Source organism: Oryzias latipes, chromosome 12 (assembly GCF_053564925.1).
Source record: "Oryzias latipes strain Hd-rR chromosome 12, Olatipes_Hd-rR_3.1".
NCBI lineage: Eukaryota > Metazoa > Chordata > Actinopteri > Beloniformes > Adrianichthyidae > Oryzias > Oryzias latipes.
Window position 1 is genome coordinate 26,250,772 of NC_136248.1, and position 14,872 is coordinate 26,265,643.

The 14,872-nt window shown below is 38.3% G+C and overlaps 1 protein-coding gene across 2 annotated transcripts in view; it reads left to right on the plus strand.

Annotated features, from left to right (window-relative positions):
• Nucleotides 1-14,872, plus strand: part of fibcd1b (fibrinogen C domain containing 1b) — a 177,350-nt gene that overhangs the window by 84,673 nt on the left and 77,805 nt on the right. For both annotated transcript variants that reach the window (XM_011481524.4, XM_004074532.5), the window contains one exon: nt 10,168-10,327. In XM_011481524.4, the coding sequence (XP_011479826.1) occupies nt 10,168-10,327 (160 nt within the window). The remainder of the gene's footprint in view (nt 1-10,167; nt 10,328-14,872) is intronic.

Below are 14,872 nucleotides of genomic sequence, written 5' to 3' on the forward strand. Positions count from 1 at the left end.
CGCACAACATCTGACTGCAAAAAGACCACATTGAGGTAAAAGCTACTGGGAGGGGCATGACTTAGTGAATTCCTTGAACTGCGGGTCACAGTTTAATCTGAATTATATGCTTCCAGAATATTAATGCCGAAGACAAGTGACATCCACAACCTCTTTGGCTTTCCACAGTGGCAAACTGCTGCCACTGTGGAAAGCCATACTGCCTGGAGACATTCATCCACTCGACAGATGTCCTTTTGTGTACTTGAAAAAGTGTAATAATGGCTGTTGCAGCTTTTCAGTCAGGGAAATGGTACAAGCAACTTCAAAAACCTCAGCAAAAAGAAGATAATGACAAAAAGTCACATAAAATACGGAAGCCTGAATGGATGACATCAAAGAGATTAACTAGTTCAAAGGAAAAACAAGCTTTTTCGAGGTGGATCCAAACATTGTTAAAATTGTAAATATACTGAAATAAATATTCATTACTTTTGGACCATTTTCTGAATATGCATAACAAAAGCCAAGGCAAACTATGGTTCTTTAAAAACCCACTCAGTGAAAACTGTGTTTCTGGTGTTTTATAACTTGCTCTTGGAGCATTTTTCTGATGATGGAGGACATACAGTATATAAAGAAAATAAATCCTTAAATTGCATTTCTGAGTATTTATTTATTTATTCAAATAATTTTGAATCAGGAACAGCTGGAAAAATACTTTTTGGAAATCAGTATATTTGTGATAGTGGGTAGACCGTAAGCTCCCTGATTTATCCACTTGTAGACAAATTAATTGATTCATTGGTTTATTTCAAGTATTAATTGTATCACACAGATTTATACAACGCATCACAGAGATAATGAAATGTATTGATAAAAAACAAAAAACAAAAACAAAGACACACTTCAGTCACATTAGATTCAATAAATATAACACTTATTAACAAAAGTCATGTAGAAATTGATTAATTCCTTGAAAAGAAGTAGGAAAAGGTGCATTCATGAAATCCCAACCCCTCTGAGTTATTTCATTTGATAGTTTTGCATAGTTTTCATAATCCGGTCCTGATCAGCCTTTCAAATATTTCAATCAAAAAGTGCAAATTTTATTCAAGTAACAGAATAATTATTTATAAATATTTATTATCATCAGAATACATTTTTATATTATCATTGCATGTTATGTACGTCTTTGTTTTGTTGTGAGGGGCTTTAAAACTTGCATGTAAACAGAGAAATCTCAGTTTTTGGTGACAGGAAAGGGGGGACGGGGTCTCTCTGTGCTAAAAGTCCCACCCACAAATCAGAGGCAAATTTCGAATGAAGTAGAAAATGACACTAAAGAAGACATAATCATCATTAAAAGACCGCTGGGGAAGCTTTTAGAACAGATCAAAAGATAATCGGATCAAAAATGAGTTGGGCATTTTTGATATATTTAGAGACTACCTTTTTTGGAAGAAAATAATATATTTTAGTGGATACATGACAGATTTTGGCTCAAATTGATCTGCAAATTCCAACTTTCTGGCATTCCTAACAGGGAAGCACAGATAGATGAAATGGAATGCCTGTTCAAAGATCAGCTTCTCTGAGCGATATCACATTTGCTGTGAAAACAGACTCATTATGAATGAAGGTTATGTCCATCATCATGGGTAATCTTTTATTCATTGTTTCTTTGCTTCAGAGGCCTCCACGTTCAGGATGTCTGACTGTTTAATCAAATGGATAGAGTAAGCCAGGCAGAGGTTGACCTAACATTTGCGCAGCACTTTAATACAGAAGACATTTATTGATGGTGGATTTAAGGATGAATGAACTGCTCTTACTTAAAATTCTGTTTTATGGATGGAGAATTTAACCCAGCAGACGGGAACAACATGGAGATGGAGCGGTTTTTCGTGTAGATCATCTGGTTTTATTTCTCTGCGGGCGCACGGAATGGCGTCCATTGTTGTCTATTTTTTGGCCAGACCTTTTGATTGACTGACAGTCTTTTCGGTGTCTCCTGTCAGCTGACTGTCATTCTCAACTGTAGTAAAAAAGATGAGGAACATCAATGGATGGGTGGGACGTTGCCAAAAACGTTTGGATGGAGTCCTGTCAGCTGTAAAAAGCTGCCAACTTAGCTTCTCACTCACGGTGATGCCTTTGCATTTTATTCCCTAAAATAGTTTTTTTATACAAAAAATTTAGAAAAATGAATAACAGAAGACAATGCTGATCTTAAATCTGGCGTTAACATCAGCTTGGTGTGCTAAATATGCATTCTTGAACGTGCATGGGCTAAACATTAGCAGGAAGAGGCTTCTTTGCTTTTCCGCCAAAATGCAAAATGCTGAAGCGGTACAAATCTCTCAAATCTTCCTCCAGACTTTTTCCTTCACTGCTCTATTTAGAAATGTGAACGTTTTGATGTTGTATAATTCCAATCAGAGACACATTGCAATTTATTGATTTCTTCTCCATGATCAATTTTCAAATGGTTGACACTTTGGTGAATGTAAAGGAAGGCCATCCATACGTCTCTACCAAATCTGAGACCCTTATTGGTCAAAGTTCTACCTGGTTTCACATTAAACACACGTTCAATGCATTGTTAACGTAGAGAGCCAAAACGGTCGTAAACCTATGCATGAATTCGAGTGTTTTGAACACAGAAGACCAAAACACATGTTTATTCACATTCATATAGACTTTCCATTGGAAGTTTCCACTCCAAATTTAGGGTGAAGGTTTCAAAAAGGTTTGTAGCTTCAAAATTATTGCTTTAAAACAAACACAAGAGTTATGGCACATAATTGTAATACTCCTTGGAAAGAATCCTTGGAACTTATGTAGTTTAGTGGGGCTTTGCAGTTTTTTTTGTTTTTTTTTAATTTTTACAATGTCTGATCTTTGTTAAAAAAAAAAAAAAAAAAAACTCAAACAGGCCCTTGAGTAATAAGGGTAAAAAAAACAAAACAAACTACAGTTAGAATTTCAACACAATGATAAAGGTCAGGGGGCTCTCATCTTTATATGGTATCACCATGTATAATTAACCTACAGGTAGATGATCCCAAAAAATTCTAAGCTGAAAAACTGCAGTCGTTTTAGAAAAAGCTAGTTCAAAAAGGAAAGTCTGAACACGATTCCAACGCTCTGATGCAGCCCTGCAGGCCCAGTTCAGGTGGGAATTCAGAAAGATCTCACACCTTTATTAAGTTTGATTTACTTTCCATGTTGGGCAAACAAGAGAAGAGCATATGTGAACATAAAAAAAAAAAAAAAAAGGCTAGTTCTGCAAGTTCTCTCCCGTACAGTGAACAATTCCCACTACACTGGTCCTGATGAGACTTACCTTCATGTGATTTGTGCTCCTTTTTTCTTGCTTGTTATCCATGGCACTTAGGTCCCTTCTTTTATTTATTTATTTATTTATTTATTTATTTATTTATTTATTTATTTATTTATTTATTTATTCATTCATTCATTCATTCATTCATTCATTCATTTTATGCATGGATGTTCAGTTTGCAATCACATTATAAATGTGAAGACAGATTATAGATTATAGAACGGTTTAGGTGACCTCTCCGACCTGCAAAATGAACCTGACCACGTTAGCAAACAAATTCTTGTACAGTCCAAGCAGGCTAATGTAAAAGAACCTGCAGAATGCATTATGTGACTATTTTCAAATTTTCATGAATCTATTCTTGTTTAGATTGTTAGATTGTAAAGGTTCTACCATTTAGGTTCTGTTTCTGGTCTGTTTGCAACTGATTTATTCTTTCACACCAACTATTTCATTTAACCTGTCGGTTGCTGTAATGTTATCTTTTTCCACGTTAATTTTTTAGGTTTCGTTGTGTGCAGGTTTACTTAAAATATCTAATATCGCCAGTCCATCTTTGTCTTGCAGTTCACCTGCATCTGGGTCTTCCACGAACAGAATTTCACCTCACATTTTTCTCACTTTTTCTAGTGAAAATGATGTGACGGTGTGAATTTAGTGCAAAAAAAGATATAAAAAACAAATAAATAAATAAATAAAAACAAATATGCTTCTTAAAAAAATGAAGTTTTTTAGGAGGTAACGTCAGGGACACAGAGTGAAAAAAGAACACATGGGTCAAGTAAAAGATAGCTGTTTGTGCAGTTATAGTACTTTTTCTACATAAGTTGTCTTTTTCACATCTTGGACTTTAAACTCATAAACATATGTTGTGGTGCAGACTATTTGTTACCTGGTGCGGAGCGTTGTACCACGCGTTGCACCACGCGTCGCGCTGCACCACCGCTGCAGTCAAGATTTGGCGTATATGCTGATCTTTCCGATGGGTTGAATAAAGCATCAGTTCAGAGAGAAAGTTCACCTCTTACTGCTTGTTTTTATCCAGATGATGAAGCAAAAGGTTGTTTTAAAGAAGCCGACGGAGTGATACAAAACATTTAAGCTAGGTGACCGGAACTTCTTTTTTCACCGTGCGGTTACCCTGTGGTAGATCATTTTTTAGTGCACACCCAGCAGCCAATCAGAATCGAGTATTCACCCGGATCATGGTATAACAAATGTTACGTTACATCTGTGTATTGTTTAAATCTCCAGTGCATCATTATAAAGCAGTAGCATTTTGGATACATTTGCTTTATTTTGAAAGGTAGCAAAAGAGATGAAAAGAAGTGTTTTTGTTTATATAACACAATCAATAATTTTTAAAATACATTTTTATTTCTTAAAGCAACTCTTTTCTGCACTATTATGTAACTACAAATGCCCTGAGCTGTAACACAATTGAGCGTCTTAGTCCTTCAAAGATCTATAGAGGTTGCACATCTGGTTCACGTGCATTTCAATCTGTGGAAAGAATTTTTAAACTGTCCCTGGTGACATTCTGCTCCACCCATGGGATAATACCTTTCTGGGGGTGTTCTTTGGTCTGATAAATACTGTCAAGCCATGTGTTATTCTGTGAATGGGGGTTCAAAAGCATTAGCTCCATGACCTGCTGCTGCAGAATGGATTTACAGAGTTTAGTTGGATTCAAAGAAAACAATACATACAGTCAACAGCAGGGATGGAAAGTTAAAACTTGAACTCAAAGGTAAAAAAAAAAAAAACACCAAAAACACAAATATTTTCAAAATTAAACTCAAAAGAGACCAAAAAATATATGAACATATATAGAAAATTAAGTAAAGCGGTCATAAACTTTCAAAGAGACACGTGAAACAAAAAAACAAACAAAAACAAAAATATGATTTTAATCACCTGTAATGTTGCTAACCTGGTTTTAATTGTTGGCTATTATTGAAATATGTTTATCACAATTTGGGCTTATTAGAACGATTTGGACTTTTTGTGCAGCCCCTTAAGACACCCTTGGTTGTGAATCGTCCCTTTACAAATAAAACAATTAAAACTGAATTGGATTAATATGACTGATGATCACAGCCAGAAGGATTCTCCAAAGTCTATCTGCAGTACAGCCACTATTGCGTTTTTGCAGGGCTTCTCTTCACATAGAACACACAGAAAGCCCCGGGCTGATATCAGGCAGACTCAATGAGCTTTTATGAAAGGTTTTTCTTTTAGCCTTGCAGCTCTGATCAGTGTCCATTTAGCACACGATTGTGCCCAACACTAAATTTTGAAAATATTTATTTTATGCGGTACACACAAATACATTTAGTTGATTTATTTTTCTTGATAGCTGCAGGACATGTTTGTCTTTTCCAGAAACACATACCCACATTCATACATGTCGACCATAATCTGAAAGAGAAGCTTTCTATGTAAAGTGCTGTGGTGCAACTGACTTTGTAAGCTAATGCAAAGGCTGCTTAATGAGAGCTAATTACATGATGATCCGCATTGATGTGTCTGTCTAAGCACTGACACTCTTTGGGGTTGCAAACAGATACACAATCAGAGAATCAATGTTTATTTAGAAAACAACAACAACAGAAGTAATGTTAGATCCAAAGACAAAAGTCTTTGGTTCAATCAGATATAGATCTATTTTCAAAGCGTTCCCAGTGGTTATTTAATTATGATTATGCTATTTTTAGCCCCCCCCACAAAAAAAATAATAGAGTGGCAGTACTTTATTAAAAATTCAACTCTGAATTGTGGGCAGGGCTGTTTGCACAGAAGCAACCCCGCCCCCCTTCTTGTCACCTATAACTAACCTATCTGTTTATACTCGCTACTGCTAGCTTACAGCCCCTCACAACCCCAACATGGAGAGCAATATCGTAGCTATTCAGCCGTACAGTTTTGAGTCAGATTGTAGCTTTTATGATGAAAACAAAGACGCACATGGATATATTTGTCTGCAAGAAGATGCATCAGAATGGAGCAGAGCAGGAGCACAGCAGGGGGCTTGTGATCCTCTCAGCGTCTTTACTACGTCACAAATATGCTTTTTTTCAAAATGTATTTTTTCATAATCTCCTGATTCACAATGATTTGAATAAATCAATACACAGAAATGCAATTTTGAACTTCATTTATTCAAAATATTCCCTCTAACATTAGAAAAAAAGGCCACAAAAAAATGTTAAAAACCCTAAAAACACAATTTAAAAAACAGAAAAGGCACTCAGAGCTTCAAACCACAACCAAACAACTGTGTCCCTTCTCAGCAGAGGCACATCTATAATCTAATTCTTTTTTTTTACTGCTATGGTGGCACCTTCATTACTGTACCTTAATTGTGAGCGTGTGTGGGTTTAACTCCCAGGTCTAGTGCAATAACGTTTCATTGTAGTTTCCTCTGCCTGACTCATTTACAGTACAGACACAGAGGCCTGGGAATGGCCGCTGGAGTTTTTCTTTATTACACTTTCAAAACCCAAGGATAAATGCAAAAACAAGCCTCTTTTAGGAAACTCTTTTTTTCCCCCAGATACTATAAATATACTTTCTTTTTTACATATAGATGAAAGAAAGGATTAAAGGTGGATGGTGCAGGAAGCATTTCCCTGTTTACGCACACACAAAAAAATGTGAGCGAGGGGTGTATTTGGGGAAAAACACCTGTGCAGTCTCTGACCAACTCCAGTGAAATGTGAAAATGACCTTTGTGTAATGAACAGCCGGTAAAGAGCTGCAGGAAGGGAGTGACCATGGCAGATCAGAGAGGTTACCCTGCTCTTTGCTAGTCCTAGCACACACATTCATCAGCAGCCTTCCCACAGGGCTCTTTGGGTTTCACTACACTCACCAGACTGCATTACGGTATGGGGCACCATTAGTCTCTGCTACAGGAGGCCAGTGTTTGCACATGCTCGCTTTCTAAAGGTCCTGAAAGGACTATAATATGCCTTTGCCTGAACACAGGCAGCCAGTTACCTACAAACTGATTATTATTAACCAAATGTTCCAGGAAAATACCAACCGTTTTAGAGAATTTTTCATCAGAGACGACTGCTGACTTCTCATTTAATCATTGGTCTTATTGTTTTTGCAGTGACTGGAATCACAGATTTGTTAGTTTGTTGCTTCCAAACATCCAACAACATGTGAAGCTGAGATAACATTAACTTAGTGTTTTGTCATAAAGTCATTAGCATTTGTGTTTTGCCTTCACTGCCTAAGTTTGTGTGGGATGATGATGCTTTTCTTGGGAGAATGTCATGTTTGCATCTTAAAATGCTTAATTCGGGTGCACCTGAAGCATTTAAAGCTGTCAGTCAAATCCAAATTGAGACATCTTTTAGACTTCTCTTCTAAATATCATCGCTTAACAAGATGTCCCACTCCCACTCCAATCGTCCTTTGAGCTATTTTTAAAAGCATTTTTCCTGTGGTCTTGTAGTTATGAGTTTTTGCCTTTTTTCCAAAAACCTGTGGCGTTTTCTCCAACACAGTTTCAGCAGAGCAGTGGTAGTGCATTAGAAATGTGCCTCTGAGTTGTGGACGAGACTGATTGATGGCATGGAGCATCAATCTGTCTCCACCCTCTCCTGCTAGCTTACAGCCTCCAAGCTATTACCAGTGCAACAAAAATGGAGAGCAATATTAGAGCCATCTGCCATACAGTTTGGAGCCAGATGCCAGCTCAGACGGGGAAAACGAAAACATACATGGATCTATTTGTGTGTAAGTGGATGCATCTCAATGGAGCTTAGCAGGGACGTTGTGTAGACATCAAAACCAAATTTTAATTAGAGTGGAAATAAAGAAGCATGTGTCTTCCATTGCTATCGGTCGTATGGCTGTTGACATGGTCCCCAGTTTCAAAATATTGTGGATTTACTTCAATAATAAAACTTAATTTTCAGTCTGTAAAAAAGGCTTATTAACAATAACCTGTCTGAGGTTGCTAAATAGACACCATCTGTCTTCACCTTCTTCCACTTTCGGCTTCTCCCATCAGGGGTCGCCACAGCGAACAAGTCGCATGGTAAATTTGGCAATGTTTTACGCCGGATGCCCTTCCTGACGCAACCTTCTCAAACCGGGCTTTGAACCGGCAGAGGTAGAGGAGGGAACAGGGAGCAGCCCGGAGTCGAACCCTGGTTTCACGGACGGAAGGCGCCGCAAACCAGCACGAGCTAAACCGGCTTCACCAATACTTGTAAATGTCTGCTGTAGTGCTGTGGTGCATTCTGACCAGTTCTGTCTCAGTCTGGATCAGGAACTGCTTCTTTACTGAGTCTACATGGTTTAGTAAAAAACAAATAAATTAAAAAAAAGCAGATCCATCTGCAGGGACTCCACCTTCAGCTCCTGACCACATCTAGAGAAGATGCTAATAAGCTCACAGCACCTGTTTGGACTCCTCCAACCCATCAGAAGAACTTTTTGGGAGCTTCAAGAACCTGTGGACTGATGAATAGCTTATTTCCCCAGAAATGTCTCTCTACTGACCTCTGTCCACCAGAGACACCCCCCCTCTTGACCAGTCTCAGCACAGCAGAAAAGATTTATCCCCTTCACCCCATCCCTTCTCAGGTGATGCACATCCTTCCATGTGATTACTGGGACATTAAATTGCTGATGGATCACTCTCAAACCATATTATTTGCAGTTCTGAGCTCATGACATTTGATTGGTGCTCTTGAACTGAAGGACACAGATGGACATTCTTCAGAAAATACAGGTAGAAGGCAGACCCAGTGGTGAAAAATATTTCCTAACCATGCTCTGATGCTGCCAAACAGCCCACTTTACCACTACACTTTCACCACCGTGTCTGATCAAAGAATTGTTGTATTGGTCTAGTAGAAAAAAATGAACAAGAAAAAAGTAGTGTCTTCCAGAAAGTTCATTTTCCAAAAATCACTGTACAGTATCTCCAAGTCATGGAAAGGGTTGATTGAATGCTAAATTTAAACATAAATACATTTATAGACCTTACAATAAAGTCGTAAAACTATGAGAAAAAAGTTGTAAATTTACAAGAATAGATGACAAAAATTATGAGAAAATATCTGTGATTTTATGAGAGTAAAGTCGTAATATTAAGAGAAACATTTTGCATTCTTACAAGAAAAAACTCAAATTTTAAGAGAAAAGGTTAAACCTTTATATAAACAAACTTGTAGAATTATGAAGAAAAAGAGTCAATGTTTTAGGATATGTTGGCAGTGAATTTTCTAAGGTCCAGATGAATTATGGCACATTCCAAGACAAACTGAAGCCTGATGACATCATTGTAAATGGAGACATTGATGGATTTAGTTGGCACGTGGATGGACGCGTACACAATCCTTTGTGTAGTGAAGCCTGAAGTTTTTGATATTTTGTTTCTGTCTTTTATGACTCTCTGGGTTTGTGGTTGTTGTGTAATGACTGATTAGAATCTTCTCCATTGTGCATAAGTCTCCCTACTGTGGATATCTGGAGTCTAAAATGTTCAAAAACATCTACACATTTTAAAAACTGTGGAGTGCATTATTGCATCTGCAATGCTACAAATATTTTCTTGACAAACATGTTTCACATTTTCAAGGAAACGTCAATTTTGTAAAATTGAAAAGCAGCACTGATTTCCAGGATCTATAAAGACCTGTTCAAGAATTCTTAAGAATTACAGCTCAGTTGGACAATGCATGTGTGATCAGCATTTCCCTCCACATACTGAAGAAAACCTGTGACCTTTTGAAGCACTTTTCATGGAACCTGTTATTTCATTTTTGAGAAATGTTAACAGTCCAACCTTCTCTCCCACGTTGTGTGTCCTGCAGCTGCTCTCGGACAGCCAGATCAACATGGTGAAGGTGGTGAACTCTGTCAGTGATGCTCTCAACGCCATGCAGAAGGAGAACGTGGGTCTCAAGGCTCGTGTCAAAGCTGATTTACAGAGAGCCCCGGTGCGTGGAGCTCGCCTGAAGGGCTGCTCAAATGGTGAGACATTGACTCATATAGCTGGTAAAGCAGGAAATAAGTGAGGCGAATATCAGAGATGCAACACATTTAAATGTAATCAAAAAGTTTTTTGTTCTTTTCGCTTTCTCGCCAGTTGGCATTTGATGAAGTGATGTAATTGGGGAGAGTTTTGGATATGGATGATGATGTTTAAGTGCAGAAAAGAGGTGTCACTTGTGTTTTTCCTCATCCTTTACTGATGTTTCAGGCCGTGGTCTCCAACCTTGTTTGCACCACAGACAAGTTAAATGTCAGACAATGTTTGCACAGGCCAGCCTGTACGAGGCTGAGGTTGCAGTCTGAATTTTTTGTTTTTTGCTTTCAGTTTGACAGTCAAGGGAACCCATGTTTATCACATAGAAAAAGAGTTCTACATAAATATTTGAAGACTTTTTGTTGATATTAGACAGAAAATGAAGTATCATTTATGAAAAAAAATGCAGATTTATAATAGTTGCCAATTTGTTCCTCTTTTTTTGTAGAATTGTATATTTCAGGTCGTGTGAGAAAACTTAGGCTCAGAGACAGATCAATTCAATTTTCTTCAGAACTCATTGTGAGTTTTTTTTGTGCATCCGTTTATTTTTTATGTTTTACAAATCAGCAGCTTTATAGAACTGAATTTGTATTCTCTGTAAAACATCAGCAGCGGGTTTAAACTTTCCTTGTACTTTGGATTTTGTACAGGACCCTTTTTAATGTTGTATACATTGTCCCTCAACATTTCCCTTAAGCGTTAAAGTGGAAGCATAAAGAGGTGGTCCTTGTGTGACCGTTAAAGTTGGGTCGACAAATTCAAGAAAATGAAATGATAAAACCGTTATAAATCCACCATGTATTTTAACTTTATTAGCAGCAACTTTGAGACATTGGAGAGAGACATTTTTTTAACTGTCCTCTACTCTTTCTTACTTATTTTTCTCTTCAAGCTTCTCATAATTGGCAGTTAAAAGCTCAATCTGCATGCAGTAGTAGCGTGTAAATGGAGTAACAAAGAGAGTGCTATAGGTGAAACACAAAGAGACATCAATACAAAAATGTAAAAAAAAAATGAGTGATACTGGAAAATGAAGCAAAATCCAGAACCACTTCACGTTAATTGATAATGCGAAAATAGAAGTTAGAGTATGCAAGAAAGTAGTTCCATCTAGAACCGGCTCCGCTCCACAACCAACCTGCACCTGAGAACTGAGAGAAACTTCTCCTAAACAGGGCAGATCATTACTTACATAAGAAACCAGATCAGCTTCACAAAGCGGAGACACTTATTTTTGAATGACAACCTTTACTGTGACAAAAAAAATCACATACAGTGGGTGGAGTGCGATGCGTTTAACTCCACCTACATCGAGGCACTCCTTGGACTGCACACTGCAGCCAGTGGCATCTCTTAGGAAATCACAGAGATGTTTAGGAAAAAGCTGTGCCAAAGGAATGATGAAAAATGAATTGCCACTTTGTTTCTCTTAACTTTCCCTTATCTTACCAGAGATCTATTTAATTCAAGCAGACATTTGTGAAGTTGAATTCAGGTAAGAAGAATTGTGTGTCACTTGTATTGAAAGGTTAGGAAAAATCTAAAACCTGTTCTCAGCATTGAACTCCTTCTCTGAAGGAGCAGTCAGCTGCAATCCAAGCTGCACTCTGAAACCATTTAATGGTTTAATGCCTCAATCTAACCCTGAAATTCTATGCGTTATGTGTTCCCGTTTTTTTTTTTTTACTCACAATCTCTCAGTCAAGATGGACACTAAGATTCAGCCAGTATGCCAGATCGTTTCTGATCTTTTCTTGCCCCCCTGTCTTTGGACATGCACGTTATATTTCGATTCCTTTCATTTCAACCCCATGTCACATTATTCCAACATCACTGTTCTGTGTTTTGTAGTATTTTATTCCAATGTGAACCACCTGTCTTCCATCGTACAGCATATTCACTTAGTCTGGCCTCTCCAAGCAAAATCAGTATATAACTTAAGGCTATAAGTCATCCACATTATTCAGTGGCCTTGGTGCAACCATGAATTTTCTCTTTTTTTATCATGCATGAAAGATGGCTTGCAGGTCTTCCAGTTTCTCAGAAAGGTAGAGAAGATGCCTGAGGCATCATCCCATTGGCAGGGTTTTACCCAGGCATATACCCAGTGGCTTTGCCGTGTTGGATTTGTCTTGCACATGGAGCTGAGGAGCACAGAGTGAAGGATGCTCGTGCTCAGAATACAAACAAGAACCAATAGTTTTGGTGATAAACCGGCTGGATTCAAACCAGTGGAGGAGAACATGGTCAAATTTTCATGATTATAAAGAGGTATTGTAAAGGCATGTACCAACATATGTTTGCAAATGTAAACAAAGGCTCAAACCCATGAAGCAGCTGCAACATTATATGGCTACTTTAAAAAGGTTGCAGGCAGAATGTGCACTGTGAAAGCATTCAACAGCTGTTGAAGCCTTATATGGTGAATTGGACATAAAACATAAAGAACGTAATCATTTGTTGAAAAGACTCAATGGCAGGCTTTCATTTTTTAAATAAGAAAAACACCTTCATTTAGAAAACGGCACTTTGAGTGATTGCAGCAGAGCTCAGCTGTCGAAATGGCTTCTCTGGTGACGATGGATCTGGTTATAATAACTTTAAGAGAGTATTTGGAGATGATCCAGCTTTTTTAGCACAATATGAAATCTGGGTCGTGCGCTGCTTTAGGTTTTCAAAGGCTGTTAAAGAAACAAGACAGTCTAACATGCTTTATCAGTACATCTAAGCCTCTCCTAATCACTTCACCCAGAGCTTTATGATCTAATATACTGTATGTTCATATCGCTGATTAAGCAGGGGCTGGCCATCCTCCCCTCCACTCGCTTCTCATTTGTTATTTCATTTCCATACTTTTCTGTTTTCCTTCATAATTACTGTTTGATTCAGCATTTGCACATTTTTCTGCTCCAATTATGCTTTATTTTTAACTTTGTTGATGGTTGTCTAAAACCATAAAATATTATAAATACTGTTTCAGCTATGCTTTAATATTAGCTGTGTACATATATATATATATATATATGTGTGTGTGTGTATGAAAACGCCCCTCCTCCAAGCTCTGGTCCTCAACCAGAGGCCTAGGAGCTTGAGGGTCCTGCGCAGTATCTTAGCCGTTCCTAGCACTGCGCTTTTCTGGACTGAGAGGTCTGAGGTCTTTCCAGGTATCTGTTGTAGCCACTCCTCCAGCTTGGGGGTTACTGCCCCAAGTGCTCCAATTACCACAGGCACCACTGTCACCTTCACTTTTCATGCTTTCTCCAGTTCTTCTCTGAGTCCCTGGTATTTCTCCAGTTTCTCATGTTCCTTCTTCCTGATGTTCCCATCGCTTGGCACTGCCACATCCACCACAACGGCTTTCCTCTGTTCTTTATCCACCACTACAATGTCTGGTTGGTTTGAAATTACCATCCTATCAGTCTGGATCTGGAAGTCCCACAGGATCTTTGCCCTCTCATTCTCTACGACCTTCGGAGGTGTTTCCCATTTTGACTTTGGGGTTTCCAGTCCATATTCTGCACACATGTTCCTGTATATTATTCCAGCGACTTGATTGTGGCACTCCATGTATGCTCACTGCCAGCATCTTACACCCTGCAGTTATGTGCTGGATTGTTTCAGGCGCCTCTTTGCACAGCCTACACCTTGGGTCTTGTCTGGTGTGGTAGATCTGAGCTCTGGTGCTCAGGGATTGTTCCTGAGCTGCCAGGATGAACGCTTCAGTGCTGTCCTGTAGGCCAGCTCTTTCTAGCCATTGGTAGGACTTCTTGATATCAGCCACTTCAGTTATGGTCCGGTGGTACTTCCCGTGCAGGGGTTTGTCCTCCCATGAGGATCTGTCCTCCAGCACTGTATCCTCTACTCTCCATTGCCTGAAACATTCACTGAGCACACTGTCAGTTGGGGCCTTGTCCTTGTGATGTATTCATGCATCTTGGATGTTTCATCCTGGATAGTGGCTTCTACGCTCACTAGTCCATACAGTCTCAGGGTGCTGGATTTGGGATGGAACCCTCCATGCATGGTGAGGAGCTTTTGTGTCTATACATATATATATATATCCTGTTTTACTATAAAGTAAAGTTTCTAATTGATAAAAATCCAAAGAATTGATTTTGAAATGATTTAAAACTTCAGCCTTTTCGTAAGGTCTGCTCAAACCTAAGTGAATAGAGCATGCCCAGTAAATCTGCTGTAGAGCTGAAAGTTCTGTAGCCACTTCACTTTCATCCATCATTAGGACAATCTAACATTTAGAAAAAAAAAAAAAAATAGATAAAAAAAAAAATTCCTCGTCACGTTCAGATATGAAATCCATCCACACAGGTTAAATGCTTTTAGTTTGTTTGTTTGTTTTTTACCACAAAAAGTTTTTTTTTCTTTTTTCTAATATAAAGGCCTTTTTACCTTGGCCAAAGGGAACTTATGTTCATGTTCAACAAGCCATCTGGTGGTTATTTAATGACCTGTGCATGGACCTTGATATC